The 27,052-nt window shown below is 45.6% G+C and overlaps 1 protein-coding gene across 1 annotated transcript in view; it reads right to left on the bottom strand.

Annotated features, from left to right (window-relative positions):
• Positions 1 to 27,052, bottom strand: part of TRIM24 (tripartite motif containing 24) — a 622,654-nt gene that overhangs the window by 198,668 nt on the left and 396,934 nt on the right. Inside the window, 1 exon segment of the mRNA XM_029599765.1 lies at positions 14,048 to 14,183. Coding sequence (XP_029455625.1) covers positions 14,048 to 14,183 — 136 coding nt within the window.

Here is a 27,052-nt window from a genome sequence, read left to right as displayed (position 1 = left end):
GGCTGCATTTGTTAGATGTTTGGCGAACCCTCCACCCAACTGAACGGGATTTCACGCATGTCTTGCGGGCGCATGCATCATATTCGCGCATCGACTATTTTCTCGTCAGCTCACATGTTTTTCATCGTGTTCGAGACGCAGGCCTTGATAACATAGTGGTCTCAGACCATGCCCCTGTATGGGTAGACTTCCAGTTCTTGGATAATACCCCTTCACCAAAAATGTGGCGCTACCCCTATTTTTTGGCCTCAGATGGGAAATTTAGGGATTTTATGTGCGCGAAGTGGGCTGATTATGCAGCTCTTAATCAGGCACATGAATCTCAACCTGTTTTATTTTGGTATACCGCGAAAGCAGTATTGCGAGGCGAAATAATTTATGTCACGCATCACCGGAAAGTGCTTAACCATCGTATTCTGGCACTTAGTGCTCAAGTGCGTAAATCCCGCCTTCAATGGGCTGTCTCGGGAACGAAGGAGGCACACAACATGTATTTATCCCAACAGCACGCACTAAATTCCCTTCTGCATCAACAGGCCAAAAAGAGTCACCTATACTACCAATTTCAACTATATCAATATAGTAATAAAGCGGGGAAGATGATGTCTAACTTAATTCGCTCAGAGCGTAAATGCCGCTTTATTCCAACACTGCGATCGCCTCAGGGTCAGATGTTACTACTTCAATATTACAATGTTTTGCAACTTTTTCTCTTCTCTATATGCAACTGAGGAATGGAATGCAGCAGCTTGTGACAAATTTTGTGATCAATTATCTCTCCCTTGTTTAACAAGGGATCAAAGAGAAAGACTTAATATGCCTATAATGGAGGCAGAGGTTCGGCTCGCCATTCATCGCTCAAAGGGCTTTAAAGCCCCTGGACCTGATGGATACACGGCAGAGTTTTATAAGCTCCTAGTGGACTCAATCTCCCCTTTGTTGGCAGGGGTATTTACAGAACTAGTAGAGCAAGGCTCGTTCCCTATCAATTCCAATCTTGCCCACATTACACGCATACCCAAAGCTGGTAAAGATCCGTTATTACCTGAATCCTATCGCCCCATCTCACTTCTTAATTACGATCAGAAACTTTTAGCTAAGATATTGGCAGACAGACTCTCCATTATTCTTCCTACTCTTATTGGGGACCATCAGGTAGGATTTGTGCGCCAACGTTACGCCTTAGCTAACATACGCAGAGTATTGACGGCAATGACTATGTGCCAGCAAATGTCTACCCCATATTTGGCCATTAGCTTTGATGCTGAGAAGGCATTTGATAGAGTGGAGTGGCAGTATTTATTTCATATATTGCAAAGGATGGGATTCAAGGGATTTTTCTTCAAAGCTCTTCAGCTGCTATATTACAATCCTCAGGCTGTAATCACCGCCAATGGGGTGCAATTTGTGCCATTTTTGGTGACCAGGGGCACACGTCAGGGATGCCCTTTGTCTCCACTATTATTTCTATTACAATTAGAACCCCTCTTGCTTGCCATTCAACTCAAGCCCACCATCCATGGCATCCGTTTCGGGCCGCAGATTTTTAAATGTGTGGCTTTTGCGGATGATTTACTTATTTTTGTAACGGATCCGCAGGCTTCACGGCCTCCATTGCTGCGCTTGATATGGAGTTTTGGGGTTTTTTCCGGATTGCACCTAAATGAATCTAAGTCCTCAGCCTTAGCATTCCCTGAAGCTCTGAAAGACCAATGGCCAGATCAATTTCCTTTGCAATGGGCTGGGGATACCATTAGCTATCTTGGCGTGCGTACCCCCGCCGATCCAGAACAGACCTACGAGGCGAACATCCCAAGACTGCTTCGGCAAACTCAGGATAACTTGGCCACTTGGCACAACTTACCACTCTCCCTAGGGGGCCAGAAAACTATCCTCCCTAGATGGCTTTATCTTTTACAAAATTTAACATTACTGATATGGAAGAAAGACCTGGCTAAGTTAGATGGTGCAATCCGCCACTTTGTATGAAGTCCAGGGTACCTCTTTTCTGGTTGAAAACCCGCTGGGGGGATGGTGGTTTGGGGCTCCCGGATTTGGCCTTATACTACTTGGCTTGTAATTTATGGGTGCTCCGCGATTGGCTTCTGCGTAAAGCACACTATACTCCGTTGGGAGCGGATACTGCGGCTACACACCCGCGAGCCCCTCCATATGTTTTGCAAGTGCTGTCTGATCGTCTCGCCCCGTTTTTAACCCAGTCACCACTAATTAAGCCTATCCGGCAAACCTGGATGCGCCTATCCAAACTGTTGCATATTTCTAGATTATGTGCGTATTTTCTCCCTATAATGGGAAATGCAGACTTCTCCCTGGGATCCCACTCCGGTACTTTTCGAATTTGGGAAACTAAAGGAATTACCTTTCTGGGACATCTCCTAACAAGGGAGGGGGTAATTTTGGACTTTGAAAAATTTTGAGACCTGTATGGTCTAGGGGTCGCTCACACCTTTTCATACCTACAAGTTCGCCACTATACTGGGGCGCTACCGGAAGTCTCACGGCAGCCTTCAGTGTTTCATGCTTTAGATAAAGTCTTTCATTTTGACTGTGTCAAAGTTCCTTCTATGTCTAGTTATTACAAATATATGCGTCAGTCTGTACGGTTGGATATCTGCTCTCTTTTAGAGGCCCGTTGGAATCAAGATGGGGACTTTACAGTGACATGCTATATTTTACGGGTGGATTTTCAGCGCATAGCCAGGATCTCTACCAACATGTATTACCGGGAGTTGCAATTTAAATGTTTATGCCGGGCATAAGTGTCGCCTTTACGGGCAAGATAGTTGACTATAGCGTCTTCGGCAACTTGTAATCGTTGTAATAATGCAGTGGGTACCCTCTCCCATTTATTTTGGTCCTGCCCCTCTGTGAATCGCTTTTGGCGCAAAGTAGTGAACTACCTGGAAGCCGTATTGGGTGTGCCTCTTCCATTTCCCCCCATGTGATTCTAATTTGGGTGTGTATCCCCTATTAGAATTAGGGATCCTGGCTCACGCCTACTTTTGCAAAAAGCGTGCCTAGTGGGGGAAAAAGTAATTTTGTTGGTATGGCGCTCCTCTGACTCACCGTCTTTTTGGGTCTGGAGGAACCACCTACATGCCCTGATGACCATGGAAAGTTTGGGGTCCCGAGCATCACCACGTCGCCGACGCATATTTCTTTCAACCTGGGACCCATATCTACAACGTCTACCTCATCATGCACGCAGCCTAGTAATGAATGACTAATTCCTCGATGTCATGGACAATGAGACTTCTCTACATGACTACTCATAATCTCCAAACCGTCTCATTTACATAGCCTTATTGGGGGAGGGAGGGGAAGGGGGCAGCAGTAGGGGATGGGATTGGGGAGTATAAAATTGTACCCCGCAGTTGTAAGACTTAAGAATATGAGGTTGGTTCAGGAACACATCTTCCTCAAAGTTGTACTTGTTTTTTTGTTACAAATTGATAAAAATTGTTTGAACATAATGGAAGACACCACTAGGCCAGAGGAGTATAACATATGTAGATATTGAAGTAATTGCTCTGGGGAACTTGTGAGCAGGTCTACTGATACCGTTGCATACCAGTTTGAGTACCTGTGCCTCTTGCCCGCATAATACTTTCGTGTAGATGGTTTCCTAGCGGATATTAGGATATCTTCAATATCAGCAGGAAGGAGGTGACTTAACACTTCCCTTTCAACCTCCAAGCTGTCAGATGCAGAGAGGAGTGTAGCAGATAAAGGAGTGTGCCTCCTTCCTGCGACAATAGGTCTCCCTTGTTTCCCAAGGGAATTGGTGGTTGAATTCATAGTTGTGCAATATAAGCATACCATGGTTGTCATGGCCATACTGGTTCAATGAGGATGAGATCCGATTCATCTGTGATGCACTTTTGGACCACTTGCCCTATCAGGGGTATTGGCGGATATGCTTAGAACAGGTTCTCAGTCCAGGGAACCAGGAACGCATCTTGGGTGATCCTGCTCATGCTTGGGTAGAGAGCGCAAACTTTCAGCAGTTTTGAGTTGGTTTCTGTTGCAAAGAGGTCCATGCAGAGTGTTCCTTACTTCTGGAATAGCGAGTTCACCACCTCTTGGTTCAATGCCCACTCGTGGGGATGAACAATTCTGCTGAGTCTGTCTGTCTCCATGTTTTTGATTCCCGGAAGATTTGTTGCTTGCAATGGGATGGAGTGACTTATTGCCCATTCTAGGATCAGTACTGCTTCCTTGCAAAGTATCCTGGAACCGGACTCTCCTTCCTTGTTTATATAAAACATGGCTACTTGGTTATCCATGTAGCAGAATTGCTTACCTGTAATAGGTGTTCTCACAGGACAGCAGGATGTTAGTCCTCACATATGGGTGACATCATCAGGATGGAACCCAATCACGGAACACTTTTGTCAAAGTTTCCAGAACTTTGACTGGCACCTACTGGGCATGCACAGCATAGCATCAACCCTGTAGCCAGCAGGGGTCCCCCTTCAGTCTCGTCTTATAGTAAAAGTACATATGAAAAATAAAACAATAAATCGTAAGCGAACCCAACTCCGCGGGGTGGCGGGCGGATTTTGTGAGGACTAACATCCTGCTGTCCTGTGAGAACACCTGTTACAGGTAAGCAACTCTGCTTTCTCACAGGACAAGTAGGATGGTAGTCCTCACATATGGGTGAGTACCGAGCTGAGGATGCCCAAGCAATGTACCAAATGTACCCAAAGATGTGCAACAGGCACAACAACAGGGGTGGAATTTGGTAGAGGGCATCCTGAACCCTACCGGGTTGGCGGAAGGATGTTGGTACCTCAGTTTGCAAATAAGTTGCTTAGCACAGACTGGCCGAAGATGGAATCTTGTCTGCCAGCCTTATCTAAACAATAATGGGCTGTGAAGGTGTGGAGAGAGCTCCAGGTAGCAGCCTTACAGATGTCAGCAAGCGGTACCGAGCGAAGGTGCGCTACTGATGCTGCCATGGCCCTGATAGAGTGTGATTTAACATGGTGTTGAAGCGGAATGCCTGCCTGTTGGTAACAAAAGTAAATACAGTCTGCTAACCAGGAGGAGAGAGTCTGCTTACCCACAGGCTTGCCCAATTTGATGGGATCAAAGGAAACAAACAATTGGGTGCCTTTCCTGTGGGCAGCTGTATGGTCTAGATCAGGGGTGGGCAAGTCCGGTCCTCGAGGGCTGCAATCCAGTCGGGTTTTCAGGATACCCCTAATGAATATGCATGAAATAGATTTGCATACAACTGAGGCAGTGTGTATGCAGGTCTCTCTCATGCATATTCATTAAGGATATCCTGAAAACCCGACTGGTTTGCAGCCCTTGAGGACCGGACTTGCCCACCCCTGGTCTAGATAAAATGCTAGAGCACGTTTACAATCAAGGGTATGCAGAGCCCGTTCTCCTTGGGTTTGAGTGGGGCCTGGGAAAGAAAGTGGGTAGTATAATGGATTGATTGATATGAAACTCCGATACTACCTTAGAAAAAAATTAGGGTGAGTGCGGAGCACTATCTTATCATGCAGAAGTTTAGTGTAAGGCGGGTAGGTAACTAAGGCCTGTAACTCACTAACTCTGCGAGCAGATGTGATTGCCAAAAGAAAAATCACCTTCCAAGTGAGATAGCGGAGATCACAGGATTGGAGAGGCTCAAACGGCGGTTTCATGAGCCGCCCCAAAACCATGTTGAGGTCCCAAGAAGGGGCCGGAGGGCGCAGTGGAGGTTTAAGGTGAAGCAAGCCCTTCAAAAAGTGTGTGACAAGGGGTTGTACGAAATGGGTACATCCCCCACACCTTTATGGAAGGCTGCTATCGCACTGACATGTACCCTGATAGACGAAGTTTTGAGGCCTGACTCTGACAGATGCCAGAGATAGTCCAGAAACTTCGATGTGGGACAAGTGAAGGGATCGATGGACATGGAAGTACACCATCCCGTAAACCTGTTCCATTTATAACGATAAGACTGCCTTGTGGAAGGCTTTCGTGAAGCCACTAGGACACGGGAAACTGGCTCTGAAAGGATAAGAGGTTGAAGGATTAACCTTTCAACATCCAGGCAGTCAGAGAGAGGGCCTGGAGGTTGGGGTGGCGAAGGCAGCCGTTGTTCTGAGTGATCAGAAGTGGGTCCTTCCCCAGAGGAATGTGCCGGTGTACAGATAGGTCGTGGAGAATTGGAAACCAGACCTGGCGTGGCCAATGAGGGGCTATGAGAATCATTAGTCCTTTGTCCCTTAGCAGCTTCACAAGAGTCTTTGAAATGAGTGGATGTGGATGGTACGCATAAAGGAGACCACCGGCCCATGAGAGGGAGAAAGCATCTCTGGGCTGGCGGCGTTGGCTGCGAGTGAGAGAGCAGAAGTTCCCTACTTTGCGGTTGTGAACTGACGCAAAGAGATCTATGTGAGGGTAACCCCAACATTGGAATATTGAGTCCGTTACAGTGGGGTTGAGGGACCACTCGTGCCGTTGAAATGTGCGACTCAGCTTGTCTGCCAACACATCGTCTACTCCTGGCAATTAGGTGGCACTGAGGTACATCGAGTGGGAAATGGCCTCCGTCCATATCTGTGCTGCTTCCTGACACAGGAAGTAGGAGCCCATTCCCCCCTGCTTGTTGATGTACCACATGGCCACCTGGTTGTCGGTTTGAATCAGGATGACCTGGTTGGAGAGGTGATCCTGAAAAGCCCTGAGAGCATATCTGATTGCACGAAGCTCCAGGAAATTTATCTGGTGTTTGGCTTCCTCTGGAGACCAGATGCCCTGAGTTTGCAGGTGTGCGACATGAACACTCCAGCTGAGGTTGGAGGCATCTGTTATTTGAGGTTCTGGAATCTGAAATGGAAGGACTTGTATCAGATTGGATTGGTTTGCCCACCAACCTAGCGATAGATGGAGCTGTTTGGTGATGCGGATTGTGGAGGACATTGGCTGAGAAGACAGAGTCCACTGCGATCTTAGCATCCACTGCATTACTCTCATGGTGAGACAAGCCATGGGAGTGACATGCACTGTGGAGGCCATATGACCCAATACTATCAGGAAATGACGTGCAGTTGAATGTTGTCGAGACTGCAGTCGAAAGGCCAGAGAAGCGAGAGTGAGACCTCGATCCTGAAGTAGGAAAACTTTCACTCTTAGAGTGTCCAAGTCGGCCCCTCTGAATGATAGAGTTTGTGAAGGAACTAGCCTGGATTTTTGATAGTTTATCAGAAACATTAGGGAGATCAGGGAATGCAAAGTGAGGCGAAGGGATGTCAGTGCCCTTTGCCGAGTGGGAGCCCTGATCAACCAATCGTCCAGATAGGGGTAGACATGGACACTGATTCCTGAGATAGGCAGCTACCACCACGAGGCATTTGGAAAAGAGCATGGGGCAGATACTAGGGCGAAAGGTAACCCTTCTTATTGGAAGTGTTTTGGGCCTACTAGGAATCGCAGGAATCTGCGATGTGAGAGTAATTGAAGTGTGCATGTAGGCGCCCTGAAGGTCTAGAGAGCAGAGCCAGTCTCCCCTTTGAAGAAGGGGAAGTAGAGAACCCAAGGTCACAATCTTGAACTTTTCTCTTAGTAGGAATTTGTTTAGAGTGCGAAGATCCAATATTGGGCTCACTCCACCTGACTTTTTTGGTATCAGGAAATACCTGGAATAGAACCCTTGCTCCTGTTCTGAGAGGGCACTGGTTCTATTGCTCGGGATTGGAGGAGGAGAAGGGAAATTGCCTGCTCCAAGAGTGGTGAATGGTCGGATGTTCCCCACATCAGCCGAGGCGGGGAATCCGGTGGGACAGCCAATCTGTCTTGTACCTCTGGTCTGAGGTCTGAGGTGCTAACCTTTGGATACTATTACCAGTACCCACTGATCTGTGGTGACTGTGTGCCATAGGCTGGAGAAGTGGCACAACCAGCTGCCGACTGGAATGGTCGGAAGTGGAAGATGGGTACTGCTCTCTAGAAAGGAGTCAAAAGCCTGACGCTGGACCTGGATGAGGGGGCTGGATGCGACGTCAGCCCTCTAGGATGCCTAGGTTGGCCTTTTTGGTAAGGCTTAGAAGGCCAACCCCTGGATGCTGGGGGATAGTATCTTCTCTGCCGGTTAGAATTTGCCTCTTAGAATCCCTCTTTAAAGATCTTTGGATGAAGAAGAGGGATCAGAAGGCAGTAAAGAGAGCTGGCGCCGAGTCTCTTGGTGGTCCTTGAGCTGTGCCACTGCTTCTTGAATCTTTTCACCGAAAATATTATCCCCCACACAGGGCAGGTCAACCAATCTGTCTTGTACCTCTGGTCTGAGGTCTGAAGATTTCAGCCAGGCCCATCTCCTTGCACTGATACCGGCTGCTGACACCCAGGAAGCGGTGTCAAAGATGTCATACGCTGATCGTACTTCAAGCTTGCCAGCATCTAATCCTTTTTGTGCTAGGCATGAAGCTGGTCCTGGAACTGCAGAGGTAAAGCGTAAGCAAAGTCTTGAATCTTTGTGAACAAGGCCCTATTATATGGAATCATGTAAAGTTGGTAGGATGCAATGTGAGAGATGAGCATTGATCCATGGAATACCCGTCTTCCAAATGCATCCAGGAACTTCTGATCTTTCCCTGGGGGAATGGATGAATGAGGTTTGGAGCATCTGGCCCTCTTTTGGGTGGACTCTACAACCACCGAGTGATAATCCAACTGAGTTCTTTGAAAGCCAGGGGCTGACTGAACTAAGTAGGTGGCATCTGCTTTTCGATTAACAGGTGCCACCGAGCCAGGGTGCCAGTTCTCTTCAAAAGGTCAAAAGGATGTTATGAATAGGAATGGACATGATTTCTTTTCGAGCATCGAGAAATTGTAGAAGCTCTAGCTTCTGGTGTCTAGAGTCTTCTTCTGTCTGAAGCTGGAATGGGACTGTTTCAGACATCTCCTTTACAAAATTAATAAAGGACAGGTCCTCTGGAGGAGAACGCTTCCTTTCTTCAGGAGGGGAGGGCTGTGAAGGTAGATCATCATAATCCTGGGACAAATTGTTGGTCCAAGGATTATAAGGGTCATCACCAGCTCCCAAATGTTCTTCAGAAGGAAGTAACGGAGTTATTCCTGAAGGCCCTGGCCTGGGTATCAATGGTCCCGAAGGAGGCATCGAAGGCATTGATGGCGGCATAGCTGGCATCGAGGGAGGCACCGATGGAATAGGTGACATCGATGAATGTGTCAACGGCGGCACTCCCAGTGGTGAAATGAAGAGCGGTGTTTCTTCATCTTCCTCCGATTACAAGGGAATTGGCGAGGAAGGAGTCGGGTCCCTTGGTTCCCTCAGATCCACCGGTGGAAGGGCACCGATCAACTTGTCCATTCTAGCCAATAGTGGTGAAAGCGCCTTGGGTATCAGGTCAGTGACCGGAGGAGGAACCGGCATCAATGTAAGTTAGAAGCCCTGGAGTGCTTTGCCGGTGGCCTCTTGGATCATCCGATCCAATTCCTCATGGAAACCTAGGGCATGAATACCCGGTTCCGGAGTGGGAGGTAGCACTGGCGTAGCCGGAGGGGTCCACTGGTGAAGGTGGAATCGCAGATCCCGGCACCTGTCCAGGTGGGGAACGCCTCGGTGATCCACAGACAGAAGAGGATGAAGCTTTTTCTGTACGGGGCTTCTTTGTCGGAGTTTCAGACGACATCGATGTCGAGGGTTTACTGGTATCGATGTCCTGAGCTTTACGATGACTGCGTTGATGTTTTTCTCGATGTTCACCTTGGTGTTTTTCTTGAGGGGGAACAGAGGAGTCAACATCCGTGGAGGCCGGTCGGGCAGCAGCGGATTCCCGGTGCTGGCAAAATGTAGACGGCACTGGTTCAGACGACGTCGAAGCTATCGATGGCGTCGGGGTTTTTGGCCGAAAGAGAAGACCCATCTTATCGAGCCGAGCCTTGCAACCTTTTGGTGTCATTTGGGCACATTTGGTGCATGTAAGGACATCGTGGCCGGACCCCAAGCACATTACACAGACCGTGTGAGGGTCAGTGATGGACATTGAGTGCAGTTGGGGCACGGACGGAAACCCGACGCCATGGCTTTGACAAAATTTAGTCACAGTGTGGTCAATGGCCGATAGGCCGTGAGGGAAAAAACTCGACGGGAATCGACCACAAACGGGCAAAAACTTACCGTTCGACCGCAGAGCAAAGAAATCGATAAGGGGACCCCTGTGGGGTAAAATCTTTTGAAAATTTTTTTAACAAAGTTCCGTGAGGAAAAGTCCTGTCAGGAATCTCTGAAGAGCTCCTTAACCCAAGTGGCTACTGCTGTGCGGAAAAAAGAAGACTGAAGGGGGACCCCTGCTGGCTGCAGGGTTGATGCTATGCTAGGCATGCCCAGTAGGTGCCAGTCAAAGTTCTGGAAACTTTGACAAAAGTGTTCCATGATTGGGCTCCATCCTGATGATGTCACCCATATGTGAGGACTACCATCCTGTTTGTCCTGTGAGAAAAATCATTACCCTCTTTCCTGTAAGGAGAGGAGAGAAGGTGTAGACTGCATTTTTTATAGCTCTTAGCTCTAAGAGGATGATCTGGAGGGTTTTCTTTTATGGAGACCAGATCTCCTGCATCTTTAGGTGCAGCATATGTGTGCTCCCCATCCCTTTGTGGATGCATCTATTGTCATAGTAATCTGGTGTGCTGTGGTTCAAAATGGTGCTTCAGTTTCTAGAACTTGGGGGGATAGCCACCAGTTTAGGTCCGAGATCATTGACTGAGTGAAAATGACTCACAGCGACATCAGGTGGTCATGTTGAGACCACTGGACCTTGAGTCCCCACTGTAGGCACTGTATATGAAGACAGGTGCATGGTACAATGTATATAGCCACTGACATATGACCCAGAATAATAAGTATTTGAAGAGCTGAGGACTGCGACTGGTTCTTCAAGATGCGAGCCAGCTCACAAAAAGATTGGATTCTCTCCGTTGGAAGGAAAACCTTACAAAGCTTGGTGTTTTATCACTGTTCCAATGAACTGAAGAACTTGGGTTGGGACTTGGTTGGATTTTCCATGGTTGCAGGTTATGGTCTGTCTTAGGTGTGATTCGAACATTTTGGAGTTTGAAGAGATTAGGAGCCAATCGTCCAGATAGGGTAATATCTTGAACTCTTTCCTGCGTAGATGGGCCACAGCAATGGCTAGGCTTTTTGTGAACACTCGGGGTGCTGATAAGCCAAACGGAAGCACTTTGTATTGGCAATGTTTTTTGTTCACCTGAAAACAAAGGTAATGCCAAGAAGACAGATGCATGGGGATATGGGCATATGCATCCTTGAGATCTAAAGAGCACATCCAGTCTTTTGGTTCTAGGAATGGTAGAATGGTTTTGAGAGATGTCATCTTGAATTTCTCCTTCCGAATAAATTTGTTGAGGGTCTGAAGGCACAAATTGTCTCCTTTGCAAGGGAGATCGGTCAGCTTTTCATGTACATCTTCCCGGATGGCGGTTGCTCAAAGCCAAGCCTTCCTCCATGTAAGCTATGGCTTGGTTCTGTAGTTGGCCATCAGTTTTCAAATCTTTTTAGGTTCAAGACTTGCAAGCATTCATACAAATATTGGGTGATATAAAATCGATATTGCTGAGTTCTGGAGTTCAGCATTGCTGCTTAAAAACCTTCTTACTAAAGTCGTCTAGGTATTTATCTCTCCCTGATGGTGTATTCGAGTACAGGCGTATTTTCTTTCCTTTCTTCATGGCCATCTTGACCACTACCGATGTGTAGGTAACTGTACTGATTCGTAGTGTGAAGATTTTCACATTCTATATTTCAAATCCGTTTTCCGTGAAATAGGAGGCCCCGAGAAAGGAGATTCCCAGGATTTGTCCAATAGTTGAAAGTGCCGTCGGCTCAGACAATAGTTGAAAGTGCCGTCGGCTCAGACAGGCTGTCAAAAATCTTGAGAATCCCATGAACTTCCAATCTTGGATCTGGCAATTTTTTTTGTCTCTGTTTTTAAGAGGGAACCCACTTTTTTGATGATCTTTGACTATGACAAGTCCTCTGGAGGTGAGGAGAGTTCCAGTGCCTCCTCCTCCGGGGGGGGGGGGGGGGGGCTGATGGAATTCCCGTGGATGTGCCAGGAGAAGTTGGCAGGGAGTCTGCAATGCCCTTTTGTCAGGTTCTGAGACTGCTGGACTCTGGCCTTGGAAGTTGTTCTCTCTTACTTCTACTTCCTCAGGGAGGGAAGAAGGAAGTAATCGCGACGACAAATTATCTTCCGAGGCACTAGAGGATATAGAATATCAGACATTTTGGACATGACTTGTGAGGCCGCACCACCCAATTTAGGGTTGGAAGGGGAGGGGGGGTGTTCCTTTCTTTGCAGAGGTGAACCTATCTCTTCCCTCCTTCCTGAATGGGTTGACTGTCTTGATTTGGAAGATGGTAATGCTGCCAAAAGAATTGAGGAGTCCGGTCCCCTGTTCCTGTGAGATTGGATCTGGTCCTCATGATGAGACTTTTGCCTTTTGATCAGGGCTTCCTGGAGTTGAGGCCGTTTCTGTTTTTGCTTAGAGACATCTGAAAGACCTGTGAACACACTACTTCTGGAGGAGGAAGCTGAAGACCTGTCCAAGACCCTCATAATATCTATATCAGAGTCATTGGATCTCGGAGTTCCTCTGCAGTGAAAACTACCTGCGGGTCCAGATGCCACTGAGCCTGAAAGACTCCTTCTTGATTGTTCCTTTAATCTATGCTGTGTCTTGTGTGTCGAATGCGTCTACAAATGGTGTTCTTGCACCAAATGTTTGTTCTTCACCTTTCCTTTCGATGCATGTGTGGATATGATTTGCATCTGTGCTGCATCGTGCACCATTAATCACCCTGCATCGAGCATTGTCATGTGTGGTGCGCTGATCTATTTTGTGCGCCGTGCACCGAGCTGCGTTGTACTTCGTTTTTTTCAGAGCCACTGGCTCCTGCGCGACAGCCCATTGCTTCTATGGTGCCTTCAGGTCTTTTGGGGGTTTTCCCCCCGAACCCCTACCTTCAGGCTCACTACAGGGTTTACACACTTGGACCCAGCCTGTTGAGGTTGGTTCCAGCGACGCCACCTGTTTTGCTGGAGTTGGCCTCTTCGGTTTTGGAGCCAATGAAGACTGCGTGGAGCAGTGTGTCAGGCCATACGAGCCCGATGACCTGTTCTTCCTCAGTCTGGAGATTTTTTTTGGTCCATTGATATTGGGCCCTCGGGGACATCCTGCTGCAGTGCCCGGCACAGGTAGCAACAGTTATGCCCATTGGTTATGGACATAAATTTGTCACACTGGCAATATTTAAAGAGTGGGGCTTTAGGTGCCATGAGTAGCACTTAAAAGTGCCTTTTGGGGTACACTGAGGTGCAAAAATAAGAAAAATTAAGAAAGAAGTGTGAGAGAGAGGAATACATGTCCATGACCTGCGCAGGAAGAATTAGAATGCAGCAACTCGGGTAACTGCAAGAGAACAGCTGCATAGGCACGGAGAGCAAAGCTCTGTATCTGTGGAGAGAGTTTTCCGCCTTGGGCCGCCAGAGGGACATCCCAGACAGCATGGCTAATTTAGCCTGCTTATCGACGGGAAAAGAATATCTGCAAAAAGAACACTCAACTATTCTAGAAAGGCAGTTTCCTGGCAGCAAAGTTAGCTGGTGCTAACACATTCCTTTCATAAAGTAATACAAAACTGTAAATGTATATTTAAATTGGAAATCACCTAGGACATGGGATTATATGGAATGCAAATTTTTAAAATAAAATAAACTTATATTTCATATATTTTTTATATTCCATTTTCTTTTTAAAAACAAAATGTATGAAAACAGTTTTCTTCATGGAATTCAATTGTATCTGCTGCTTATTCTCAAATATTCATTTTTATTTTTTGCTTATGTGCCACAATAACCACATTTGCAAGTTAGAACAAAGCATGCATTATGAAAAACAAAAATAACCAGCCCAAAAATCAGTTCCCCTGTTCTGTTGACCTAAGAATGAAAAAACCAAAATCAGTTAAATGTAGTACCTAGAAGTCCTGGGGATGGCACAGAGGAATTTGGTGACTGAACAGTTCTATCTGTGCCAAGTCTTAACTGACTGTTATCCATGCTACTGTCTTTCCGAATCATATTGTCCAGTATGATGTTCCCTGAACTATCGATCTAAAAGCATGAATAAAAAGTTATGAGGTTAGGATTCCAGTTGATCTAGACACATTGCAAGTTAATGTAAAAGAACCAATCTCTTATGGAATAAGATGGTTCTTCCTCTCACTGAACAGTTCTTCATGCTTAATATAAAATAAAGAAAATTTAATGCATTTCCAGATAGTTTACCAGCAAGAAATTGACTAATTTCTTGACTTAGCCTCAACAATAAAAAAGGTTATCAAATCCCCAAACCAGAATATTTGAATAAAGCATACTGAATGAATAATTATTTTCAGGGACCTTGTTTTATCATGTTACATTTTCCAGAATTTTAGCAAATAAAAAAAAAACAAAAAAACGAACATTTTTGGTATTTTCTGGTTTAATTACTAAAAAGCAAAGAAAACAGGTAAATTACTGCAAAATGATGCCAAAAGATGAATCCAGCTGTAAAGGAAATAATTATAAATATGAAAAAAATGACAACAATGTAATACCTTTAATATACAAGTTAGATAAAGCAGTGTGATACACAACAGAAATATCATTAAAATACAGAATCCATATATTGTTAAAATACACAAAATGGCATGGTCATACAGAAATAGTAACTAATTATCAGGGACCCTTTGTTTTATAATGTTACATTTTATAGAATTTCATCAAAAAAAGAAATATTTTTTGGCATTTTGTGGTTTAATTAATAAAAACATTCTGTACAGGACTGAGAAAGTCAGTGAAATTATTTCTTACCTGATAATTTCCTTTCCTTGAAGTAAAACAAGCCAGTCCACAGCAGTGGGTTGTGCATTCCAACCAGCAGATGGAGAAAGAGAAAAAGACTTGCTGATGTCACCCTCATATAGCTATGCTCAGGCACCAGCCAGCCAGTGTTTCTTCAAAAGCAAACTGTGCACACTAGGGATGTGAATCGGGCTTCGGACGATTGAAAATATCGTCAATATTTTCAAATTAGTCAGAAATCGGGGGCTCCCCCAAAACGATAGGAAAACCCCACGATATTGATCATGGGGGTTCCCCTTATTGTTTTGGGGGAGGGCGGGAAAAACAGCACACAAAAATAACCCCTAAACCCACCCCGACCCTTTAAAAGTAACCCCTTAGCTTCCCCCACCCTCCCGACCCCCCCAAAACCTTTTTACAGGTACCTGGTGGTCCAGTGGTGGTCCCGGGAGCGATCTCCCGCTCCGGGCCGTCCTTCGGCTCCCGGGCCGTCGGCTGCACTAATTAAAATGGCGCCGATGACCCTTTGCCCTTACCATGTGACAGGGTATCCGTGCCATTGGCCATCCAGTGCTCCTACCATGTGACAGGATCCGGCCAATGGCACGGATACCCTGTCACATGGTAAGGGCAAAGGGCCACCGGCGCCATTTTTTTTTTAATATTTATATTTTATTGACGTACAAAAATGAAAACAAACTTCGTCAACAATATCATAATATAACCGCCATATAATACATTCTGTAACCCTTTCCTCCTCCCTCCCTCCAGTGTTCATGCCAAAATAAGAAGAAAAAGAGAGAAATATAGAGGATATAGAACGGTTGTCAGGCATTAGTGTGATCTGCTCTGAGTTCTAACTTCCCCCTCATGTGCCCTTAATGGTCCTCCTTTCCTCTCCACGCCAGATATGGGTCCCAAATTTGATGAAATTTAAAAGGTTTCTGTCTTTTATACGCCGTTATCTTGTATAGGGTGCATACTCGGTCCAATCGTCGTAGGACTGCTGAAAATTGTGGGCCCTGTGGATTGCGCCATGTATTGGCTATCTCCATCCTAAAAGCTATACAAGCTTGCAAACTCAATAGTTGTCCCGGTGAGCCTTCCAAACTGTCCACATTGTGTAAAAGAGCAAAGTCCATAGCTAGTTCTACGTTTGTGTCCAAAATTTTTGATAAGGTGTCCTGTAATTGCCTCCAAAGGGGTGAGATACATGACCCCGACCACCACATGTGAATAAAAGTACCCCGTTCAGCGCATCCCCTCCAACAGCAACCCGAGGTATTAGCAGAAAACTTACACATTTTCTCAGGAGTAATATACCATCGATAAAGAAGTTTATAACCATTTTCTAAGAGATCCACTGAAATGGAAGCCTTGCCAATTTGAAGGAATATGTGGGACCAATCTTCTGGGTCCAATGTCGTAGTTAAATCAGCAGACCATTTCTTAATGAAAGACGGGTCCGTCGGTAGAGGATTATTGAGTAACATATACATTTTTGAAATTAGTTTTCTCGGCACCTGCGGGCAGGAACAATAAACTTCAAACATGAATTTACTTGCGGATAACACTTCAGATTTGATAATACCCCCATAATAATGGAATATTTGGTTATAGGCCAAGAACTCTCGCTGGGTTAAGCCGTACGTCTTACACACATTGCTAAAGGAAATAATACCGTGGTCTAACATTATATGATCCATAGAATGAATTCCCACATTTTTCCATGATTGAAATTTATTTATTTATTTATTTAATGGTTTTTATATACCGCCGCTCATCAGAGATATCACGTCGGGTGTACATAGAACGAAAATCCGCAATTGCGTTGTACATAAAACATTAAGAAAACAACTGAGAAACTATACATTAAAACAGTTAAATGCATTAACAAAAAACAGGTTATAAAGATATATATAGATATATAGCAATAATATTATATGGATTAGTTGTAATAGTACAATTTATTATAGAATCAAGGGAGAATTGTAGGGGGGAAGGAGTGAGGGGGTATGAGTTTAAATAGGGGAAAAAAGAGAAAAAGGTAAAGGAGGAAGGGATTATATACATGTAAGGCTGTTAAATACAGCAAATTCTTCGGTTTTATAAAATAGCAAAAAAGGTGCTAGGGATGAAAGGTAAGAATGAATCTGGAGTTGACTGCTGTAGGATGGAGGTAGGAGTATACAAGGGTATACAAGGCAGAAATGTGATATTGTGGAAAATATGAGAAAGGTGGTAGTATCTCTGCTTACCCACTAGATGTGTTTTCCATTTATTCCACATGTTTAAAGTGTTCCTAGTAGTGGGAAGCATGTTAGGGCATGGCCTCCACGTTTTCCTAGGTTGCCATGGCGTAGCTGAAAGTGGCATGTCGGCTAAATAGCATTGTTCTATTTGGGCCCAGTGTTTAGAGTCCTGCACTCCATGCCAAACCAACAACGAGCGTAGCTGAGACGCTGCATGGTACCACTGTAAATTCGGGACTCCGAGCCCCCCTCCAATTTAGGGCGATATAAAATCGCTCTCGCCACTCTCGGGGGCCTACGTTTCCATATATAGCTGAATATTTTCCGTTGCCACTTTTTGATCAACTTTGTGGATATACTAATAGGGAGAGATTGGAACAAATACAATAATCTAGGGAGAATGTTCATTTTAATCGTGGCTATGCGTCCCAGCCATGAACTGGGTAGGCGGGTCCAAATATCCAAATCCCGATATATTTTTTGAAGTAGGGGGACGTAATTAAGTTTGAATAGCTCCCGAGGATGGCTCGCCATCCTTATTCCCAAGTATTTGATTGCATGCAGAGCCCATCGGAAGGGATGGTTACGCTTAATATCTGCAATAGTTTCCTGGGAGCATGTGATATTAAGTATCTCGGATTTCTCCCAATTTACTTTAAACCCTGAAACCTCGCTGAAATGTTTAATTTCTGTCTCTATGCCATTAAGAGATGACTGTGGCTGCCGTACAGTAAACATGATGTCGTCAGCAAGCAAACATAATTTATAAACATGCTCTCCCACTTCAAATCCCCTTATTTGATTATTCTGTCTGATGCTGATAGCCAGGGGTTCCAAGAAAAGGGCAAAAAGCACTGGAGACAAGGGGCAGTCCTGTCTAGTCCCCCGCTCTACAGTGAAGTGGTTGGAATAGCCTCCATTTATCTTAAGGCAAGCCTTGGGATTATCGTACAATTTTTGAATCCAGAACTCCAAATAAAAATGGCCAATGCACCAAAACAAATGCTTTCTCTGCATCTATTGAGAGAAACAAAGCCTCTGGAGGGCTAGAATGGGCTATCCACATTGTTAAGAAGCTTCCGGATGTTATCTCCCGCTAGCCTCCCCAGGATAAACCCTGCTTGATCTTGATGGACCAGGCTAGTGATATACTTATTTATCCTGCTCACTAAAATTTTTGCCAGTATTTTAAGGTCTAGGTTGATAAGAGATATTGGGCGATAAGAACCGCATACAGTGGGGTCCCGGCCCGGCTTTGGTAGTATAGTAATCCCCGCAAGGTTAGCATTTGCCGGAAAGGAATTCCCCACCCTCAATGAATTAAACACCTTTTGCATGTGTGCCACTACATAGGGACCAAACTGTTTATAAAACTTGGCAGTCAGTCCATCTGGTCCTGGTGACTTGCCATTCTTCAGTGTCTGGATTATCGCCAGTATTTCTGGGGTGGTAATCTCAGCATCCAGCTCCTGCTGCGCCGGCTCTGATAGGAGTGGAAGATTAATATGTTCTAAATACTCTTCTATACGTTTTTGTGAAATATGCTTGTTAACACTATACAGCTCTGCATAAAATTGAAGAAATCTATTCCTGATATCCGTATTATTGGTTAGTATCCTGTCCCCATCTCCCTTTATCTTGGATATATTATTTTGATATTGAACTTTTTTCAATTGACTGGCTAAGATTTTCCCCGCCTTGTTAGCCTCTTTAAAATAGACCTGTTTGGCCATTTGTATCCCGTGAGCCATCTTCGCGGCCTCCACCCGCATTAGATCTTCTCTAGCCTTAGATAGTTTATGCAGAATCTTTGGGCTACCTGTAATTTGATGTTTATGACTCAAATCCACCACTTCAGTCCTCAAAGACTGAATCTCTTTATTGTTCTTTTTCTTTAGAAATGTTCCTCTGGAGATAAGTATCCCCCTAAGATACGCCTTGAACGCTTCCCAGACCATGGCTGGAGCAACAGATTCACTGTCATTCCTTAAGAAAAACTCTTTGATTTCTGAAATTAAAGTTTGATTAAACTCCCTATCTGATAACAGTGACTCGTTTAGTCTCCAAAACCTAGTTCCTCTATCATAGGCAGCAAAGTCTAGAGTTAGGTCAACAATGGCATGGTCTGACCAGGCTATAGGGTTAATACCCACCTGTGCGACTTGATCCGTGAGGAAATAGTCTATCCTAGAGTAGGTTTTGTGAGTGGGTGAGTAATACGTATAGGACCTAGTAATAGGGTATCTTAGTCTCCAGGCATTCACTAGTTGACACGCATCCATAAAGTCTTGCAGGGCTCTTCTATGTCTAGGGGAAGCAGATACATACCCCTTAGATGCATCCATACCAGGTATCCTTACTAAATTATAGTCCCCCCCTACCAGCAGTTTCCCCTTGCCATGAGACAGCACTAAATGCTTCATCTAGTCGAAGAAAGCCCCTTGATCAGTATTGGGTGCGTTTATGTTAAGAAGTGTATACGTCTTCCCCTCAACTTTAATTTCCAACAAAAGGTATCTACCGTCGGGGTCTTTAATGCAAGATATACACTCGAAAACAAAAGTGGAAGAAAATAAGACTCCCACTCACGTATACTTAGCCCTCTTATGGCATGGGACAAAATATTGATTGGAAAACATTTTAGAAGCCATGAGATACTGATGGTGGCTTTTTAAGTGTGTCTCTTGGAGGAATATAATATCTAATTCTTGGAGAGCTATTTCTTTAAAAAAACAGCCGCCTCTTAAAAGGTGTGTTTAATCCTTTAACATTGATAGATCCTATGCGTACAGAAGTCATGGGGGGGTAAAGAAAAATGTTCATCTTGAATCTATCAATCTGATCGGCATGTAAAAATTTAATGAACCCCATCTGACCTAGTGACAGTACAGGAGAATATAAGTTCTGAGAGACCTCATCAATTTTAAGTTGCATCATAAAACTCAACTTTCCTATTCCCTTTTGGCATAAACCCCTTCCCCATTGACCCACCCCAATCCTCCCCCACCCCCTAGAGAATCTGCATAATCCTCCGTGCAGATCCATCCTCTACACGGTGAGGAGGAAGAAAAGAAACTGACAATAACTCCCACTCCCCCGCATAAATCTATTAATAAAAACAATAGTTTCCTAACACTCATCCGCATTTGCACTTAGCAGAGAACTTAACCTGAAAAATAAACATTATAAGTCGGTTAATACAATAACTGGATTGCTCTCAACACACTTAGTCTATAAAGGCTGGCATATGCTAGCGACGCCTCCAAAAATCTGTTGATGCTACTGTACCATACAGGCAAAGGTTATAGCTGCCTGGATCAGCCAGGATTTTTAGTGTTTGCATCTGAGCTCCTTTTCAAACGGTTGTTCCGCGCTCCAACCCTCTGCCATCGAGGATGTTGAACTTTCGCTCTGTCTTTGCGCCCGTCAGTGCTTGCCGCCTGAGAGGCCTGGAATCCCCTCTCTCCTAAAATGGCCGCCGCTTCTTGCGGAGTACGAATTTGCGCTGAAGCTCCATCCCACGTGTAGGCAAGCCCAAAAGGGTGCAGCCACCTATATTTCACGTTTGCTTGCCTTAGGAATTGGGTGGCTTCTCGCAACTCAAATCGATTTTGCAGGGTGGTTTGTGAGAGGTCGGCGTAAACAGATATCTCTTGGTTCTCCCACTGCCAGCGGATGTTTTTTCTTGCCGCAGCATGAATTTTTTCTTTTTGGGAATAGTCATGAAAGCACACTATTATATCGCAAGGGAGGTTAGCCCTCGATGGTCTGAGCGCCTGGTGTGCTCTGTCAAGTATTATTGATGCCGAAGGTTGAATCTCACCGGCGTCCCCCGCAGAAAGCAAAAAGGAGCAGAACCGCTGCACCACAGCATGGCAGTCTGCGTTGTCTTCATTTTCCTTGAATCCTCGGAACCGCAGGTTCCCCCGCCGTGCTCGGTTTTCCAGGTCGGCTAGTTTCGTCTTAATTATTAAATTATCCTCTTGCAGGTCCTGACAAGTCTCTTGCAGTGTTTTAGTTAGCTCAGCTTGGCCCTCTAGCCGCGTGTCCACCTCGTCCACTTTAATACCGAGCGTGTTTATTTCTTCTCGAAAATCCTCCAGCATAGTACGGATTTCTTTTTTATAGCTTTTCAAGTCTTGCCGCAATGAACAAAACCAATTCCGAAAATTGGATCAAGTTGGTGCTTCATCCATGGCTATGTTAAACTCATCGCCTTCCATATTAGCCGTCTCATGGTCAGGGTCCTCCGCCATTTCTTCACCGTCCTCAGAGGGCCTCAACTCAGAGAGCTTGCGGTAGGAAAACTGCTTGAAATCAATTTGTTTTTTCTTCCCCGCCATGCCTACGTGTTCTGATTAGTATTCGCCGCTGTTTCTCTATTACAATGCCTTAACTAAGGGTGTAATTAGAAGTGAAATTGCCGGGTGTTGCAGGAGCTCGCAAGCTATGTTGTCATCGGCTGGGATGACGTCACTTCCTCCACCGGCGCCATTTTGATTAGTGGCAGCCGACGGCCCAGGAGCGGGAGGACGGCCCGGAGCGGGAGATCGCGGGAGATTGCTCTCGGGACCCCCACTGGACCACCAGGTACCTGTAAAACGTTTTTGGGTGGGTCGGGAGGGTGGGGGAAGCTAAGGGGTTACTTTTAAAGGTTCGGGGTGGGTTTTTTGTTTATTGGCTGTGGCGCTATCAATAGTCCCTTAGGACAATCAGAGTATCCTAGAAGAAGAATGGAACTCACTTACCTGATCTGTGGTAGTCCAGCTGCATGAGAGATCCTTGAACCTCATTCCTTCCTTGACAAGGATCTAGCAAAACAGAAGAAAGTTGGCTGCCTCAAGGCAGCACAGGGCGGGAATGTGCTGCCTTGAGAAAAGGAAATTATCGAGAAAGAAGAAATTTCACCTTCCTCTTCATCCAGGCAAGCCAGTCCACACCAGTGGGATGTACCAAAACTACTCCCCAGAAGGGCGGGAGGTTGCCCTGAGGCCCAAGCAGCACTGCCCTAGCAAAGGCTGAATCCTTTCATGCCACCACATACAGTTGGCAATACCTGGCAAACATATGCAAAGAAGACCAATACGCTACTCCACAGATCTCCGGTCAGAGAAAGCAACCACAATTCTGCCCAGGAAACCTCCTGTACCCAGGTTGAAGGTGCTCTAACTAGCCTCAGAAGAGGCTTCCCAGAATCCACATAGGCCGCTGTCACTACTTTCCTAATCCAATAAGCTAACATGCCCCAAGAAGCTGTCTCCCACTTCTTCACCCCCCAGTGAAGAACAAAAAGCCGATCCGATTTCTGAAACTTGCTCATAACCTCCAGATAACACAATACGTGCCACTGCACATCCAACAGCTGCAATTTCTTGTATTCCTGCCATCCATATCCTTATCCAAGGATGGCAACAACCGACTGGTTTAAGTGAAACTCCGAAACAACCTTCAGAACCGTCCGAATCTGCACCTTATCCGGCAAGATAATCAAAAAAGGTCTATGCATGACAAGGCTTGCAATTATGAAATCCGACTTTCAGAACAAATAGCGACCAAAAACACCGTCTTCAGGGTCAGTAAAAGCAAAGAAATACTCAAGAGGACGAAAGATCAAACTCGCCAGAAAGGAGAGACCCGGATTCAAGTCCCTCAAGGGTACCGGGAATCGCAAGGAGGTCTAAGGTGTTTCATTCCCCTAAAGCAGTGGTCCCCAACCTTTTTTGCACCAGGGACCGGCTTCAAGCAAGACCATTTTTCCATGGCCCGGCAGGGCGGGGTGATGGAGTGGGTTGGATTTTAATGCATACTTATTTAATTACCACGGTCATGCCAGTGCTGAAAGATGCACCCGAAAATGAGAGCTAAGACCTGGGCTAAGCTCAGCGCACAGGATTACATTTAAGTTCAGGACCCTGCCTTCCTTGCTTACCTAACACTGCACTGCTGATGTTCCACCTCCTTCCTGCCTGCGCAGCTCCGGCAACATTTTTCTTCTGGGGCCGCGCGGGCAGGAAGGAGGGGGAGCACCTGCACGTTTAGACGCAACCTTTTTCTTCGGGCTGTGGTGACATGAGCTCCACCACGGCCCTGCTGATCTTCTTGCTGTGTGTATCCGGCACACAGCACATCAGTAGTTCAACCACTCAGCCGCCAGTGGGATGAGGTCCACCAGCGGCCATCGGCGGCTCAGCGCCCCCTAATGCTGTGCTTCCACCGGCCCTGGGCAGCGGGCAGTATCCACCCCACAAAGTGTGCTCTGAGCAGTCGCAGAGCAGAGCACACTGTCAGTGTTTAGTGCTGGCGCCGCGGACCAGCAAAAAACTCCCAACGGCCCGGTCCTGGACCGCAGACCGGTGGTTGGGGACCCCTGCCCTAAAGAACCTAGATATGACTGGGTGAGAAGAGAGCGATCTCCCCTGCAGGCGGCCTCAACATGCTATAGCAGCCACCTGCACCTTCAGCGTGCTCAAGGTTAACCACTTACTCACACCTTCTTGGAAAAAATCCAAGATTAAGAGGACAGGTGCAGAAGTGGGCATAGAAACAGGATTCTGACACCAATGTTCAAAAACCCACCAAACACGAATATATGCCAAGGAGGAGGAAAACTTACGCAAAGATGTTGCTACCATTGCCTCTGAGTAACCTCGCTTTAAGAGCCTAGATCTCTCAAGGGCCAAACTGTAAGACAAAACCGACTCAGAAAGTTATGAAAAACTGGCCCTGCCGTAACAACCTCCCGAGAAGAGAGAGTTGCCAAGGGTTCCCATCAGAAGATGACGCAGATCCGCATACTACGGCCTGCGTGGCAATCTGGAGTCACCAGAAGCACATCGCTTGGATGTTGCGCTATCTTCTGCAACAAACGGCCGATCATGGGCTACAGCAGAAACGCACAAAAAAATCTCTCTTGCGGACAAGCCTGAACTAGCATATCTACTCCAAGAGCTTGAACAGCCCTTGTCCTAAAGTCAAATCTCTCCACTTTCGTATTCTTGCGAGTCGCCATTAGATCCAGAAACGGACACCCCCAGCGATCCACGATAAGACAAGAAACCTCGGGAGCTAGTTTCCATTCTCCCAGAACCAACTTGTGACGACTAAGATAATCTGCCTGCATGTTGTCAACTTCTGCTATATGGGAGGCTGACAGAGCCTGTAAATGAAGCTCCACCCACAGAAGGGCATCCATTTCTAGAGAAACTTGCCAACTTCAAGTCTCCCCTTGGTGATAGCAGAGTTGCTTACCTGTAACAGGTGTTCTCACATGACAGCAGGATGCTAGTCCTCACATATGGGTGACATCACAGGATGGAGCCTAATTACGGAACACTTTTGTCAAAGTTTCCAGAACTTTGACTGGCACCTACTGGGCATGCCCAGCATAGCATAAACCCTGTAGCCAGCAGGGGTCCCCCTTCAGTCTCGTTTTATAGTAAAAGTACATACGTAAAATAAAACAATAAATCGCAAGTGAACCCAACTCCGTGGGGTGGCGGGTGGGTTCTGTGAGGACTACATCCTGCTGTCCTGGGATAACACCTATTTCAAGGTAAGCAATTTTGCTTTATCCCAGGACAGGCAGGATGTTAGTCCTCACATATGGGTGACATCATTGATGGATTAATTTGTGGTGCATGCAAAAGAGTATTGACCCTTTCTCCTTCCCTATCATTGATTGAGCCCTATTGCAGAAAACTTTCTGTCAAAGTTTCTAGAAATTTTTGACTGGCCCTGTGAGGCCACTGAGCATGCCCAGCATGCCATGATATTCTCTGCCACAGGGGTCTCTCTTCAGTCTCGTATGTGGCAATAAGCATTAGCAAAAAATAAAATAAAACGTATCGGACCCAACTCCGCGGGGTGGCGGGTGGGTTCTGTGAGGACTACATCCTGCTGTCCTGGGATAACACCTATTACAAGATAAGCAATTTTGCTTTATCCCAGGACAAGCAGGATGCTAGTCCTCACATATGGGTGATTAGCAAGCTAGAGGCTGAGTCATTTTATAGTGAAGCAACACTGAAGTATTGTTGAAAATGAGGCAGCCGAAGATCTCAGCAGATTGGATGTAGAAGGCGTTGGGATTAAATTGGAAACAAGTTCTTCAAGACAGATTGTCCATATGCTAAATCTTGTCGTCCTTGTTTGTCCAAACAGTAATGAGCTGCAAACATGTGAAGAGAACTCCATGTTGCTGCTTTACATATGTCAAGAATTTTTCAATTTCGAAGAATAGTTCTTTCGTGTTGAAGGTTTATGTGAAGCTATAAGCACTTGAGATACATTAGTTGAAAGATTGAGTGGTTGTAAAATCAAGCTTTTAACATCCATGCTGTCAGGGATAGGGATTGAAGGTTGGGATGGCGCAACCGACCCTGATCCTGAGTTATGAGAGTGGGAGCTACACCCAGGCAAATTGGTTCTCTGATAGAGAGGTCTAGAAGTGTGGGAAACCATACTTGTCGAGGCCAATACAGGGCTATGAGTATCATGGACCCTTTGTCCTGTTGTAGCTTCACTAGAGTTTTGGTTATGAGCGGTATCGGAGGATACGCCTATAGAAGGCCTGAGTTCCAAGGGCAAGCAAAGGCGTCCTTGGCTAGTTGGTGATTTTGCCTGTGCAGAGCACAGAATTTGTCCACTTTGTGATTCAGGGGTGATGCAAAGAGGTCTATTGTCGGTTGTCCCCAACATTGAAATATCCTGGTCGCTAAGGGATCCAGGGACCATTTGTGTGGTTGGAACTGGCGACTGAGTCAATCCACCACTACATTGTGAATGCCTGCCAGATAAGTGGCCCGGAGAATTATTGAGTGTGTCAGGGCCCAGTCACAAATCTCTGCAGCTTCTTAACAAAGGAGATACGAGCCCACACCTCCCTGTTTGTTGATGTACCACATGGCTACTGTGTTGTCCGTTTGGAGTAGAACAGTCTTATGTATAAGGCAGTCCTTGAACGCATGCAGCGCATAACGTATAGTTCGAAGTTCCAGGAAATTGATTTGAAATGTTGCTTCGAGTTTTGTCAAAGTACCCTGGGTTTGGAGATTGTTTATGTGAGCTCCCCAACCTAAGGTGGATGCATCTGTAGTTAAGGTTATCTGTGCGACTGGTTGTTGGAAAGGTAGCCCTTGCGCAAGTTGTCCTTGTTCGCCCACCAAAGTAGAGATGAACGTAGTTGGTAGGTTACTTGAATTGGAGAATACAGTAGTTGACTGGCTTGGATCCATTGTGATCTTAATGTCCATTGGGTTTCTCTCATGGCGAGCCGTGCCATAGGAGTGACATGTACTGTGGAGGCCATATGACCTAGTAAGGTTAGAAACTGATGAGCTGTTGCTTGTTTCTTTCCTTGAGTGAATCGAGTTTGCCAGTAGGGAAAGTGTTTCTGCTCGATCCTAGGGTAGACAAGCTTTTGAGAGGATGGTGTTCAATTCTGCTCCTATAATTGAAGCAGATGAGATGGAGTGAGATGTGACTTTTGATAATTGATGAGAAAGCCCATGGAGTGAAGTCAAGTAATTGTTCGACTGAGAGAAGCCAGAGCTCCTTGTTGAGATTGACTTCTGATGAGCCAGCCGTCTAGATTTATTTATTTTTATTTATTTAACAGTTTTATATACTGAAGTTCTAGTAACAAAGTTACTAATCAATTTGGTTTACATTGTAACAATAAAATTGACAGAATATAGAATAGGATATAGATATAGATATATCTATATCTATAGATATAGATATATCTATATAGATAATATATATATAGATAATATATGTATATAATATAGATATAGATATAGAATATAGATAGGGGAAGATGTGGACACTTTCCTTGTGCAAGTGTGCTGCTATTACTGCTAGACATTTTGTGAAAACTCTGGGAGC

The sequence above is a fragment of the Rhinatrema bivittatum genome, chromosome 4 (genome assembly GCF_901001135.1).
Source record: "Rhinatrema bivittatum chromosome 4, aRhiBiv1.1, whole genome shotgun sequence".
In the NCBI taxonomy this organism is placed as follows: Eukaryota; Metazoa; Chordata; class Amphibia; order Gymnophiona; family Rhinatrematidae; genus Rhinatrema; species Rhinatrema bivittatum.
Note: the sequence above shows the minus strand (reverse complement) of the source record. Positions and strands in the feature narration are given on the sequence as shown.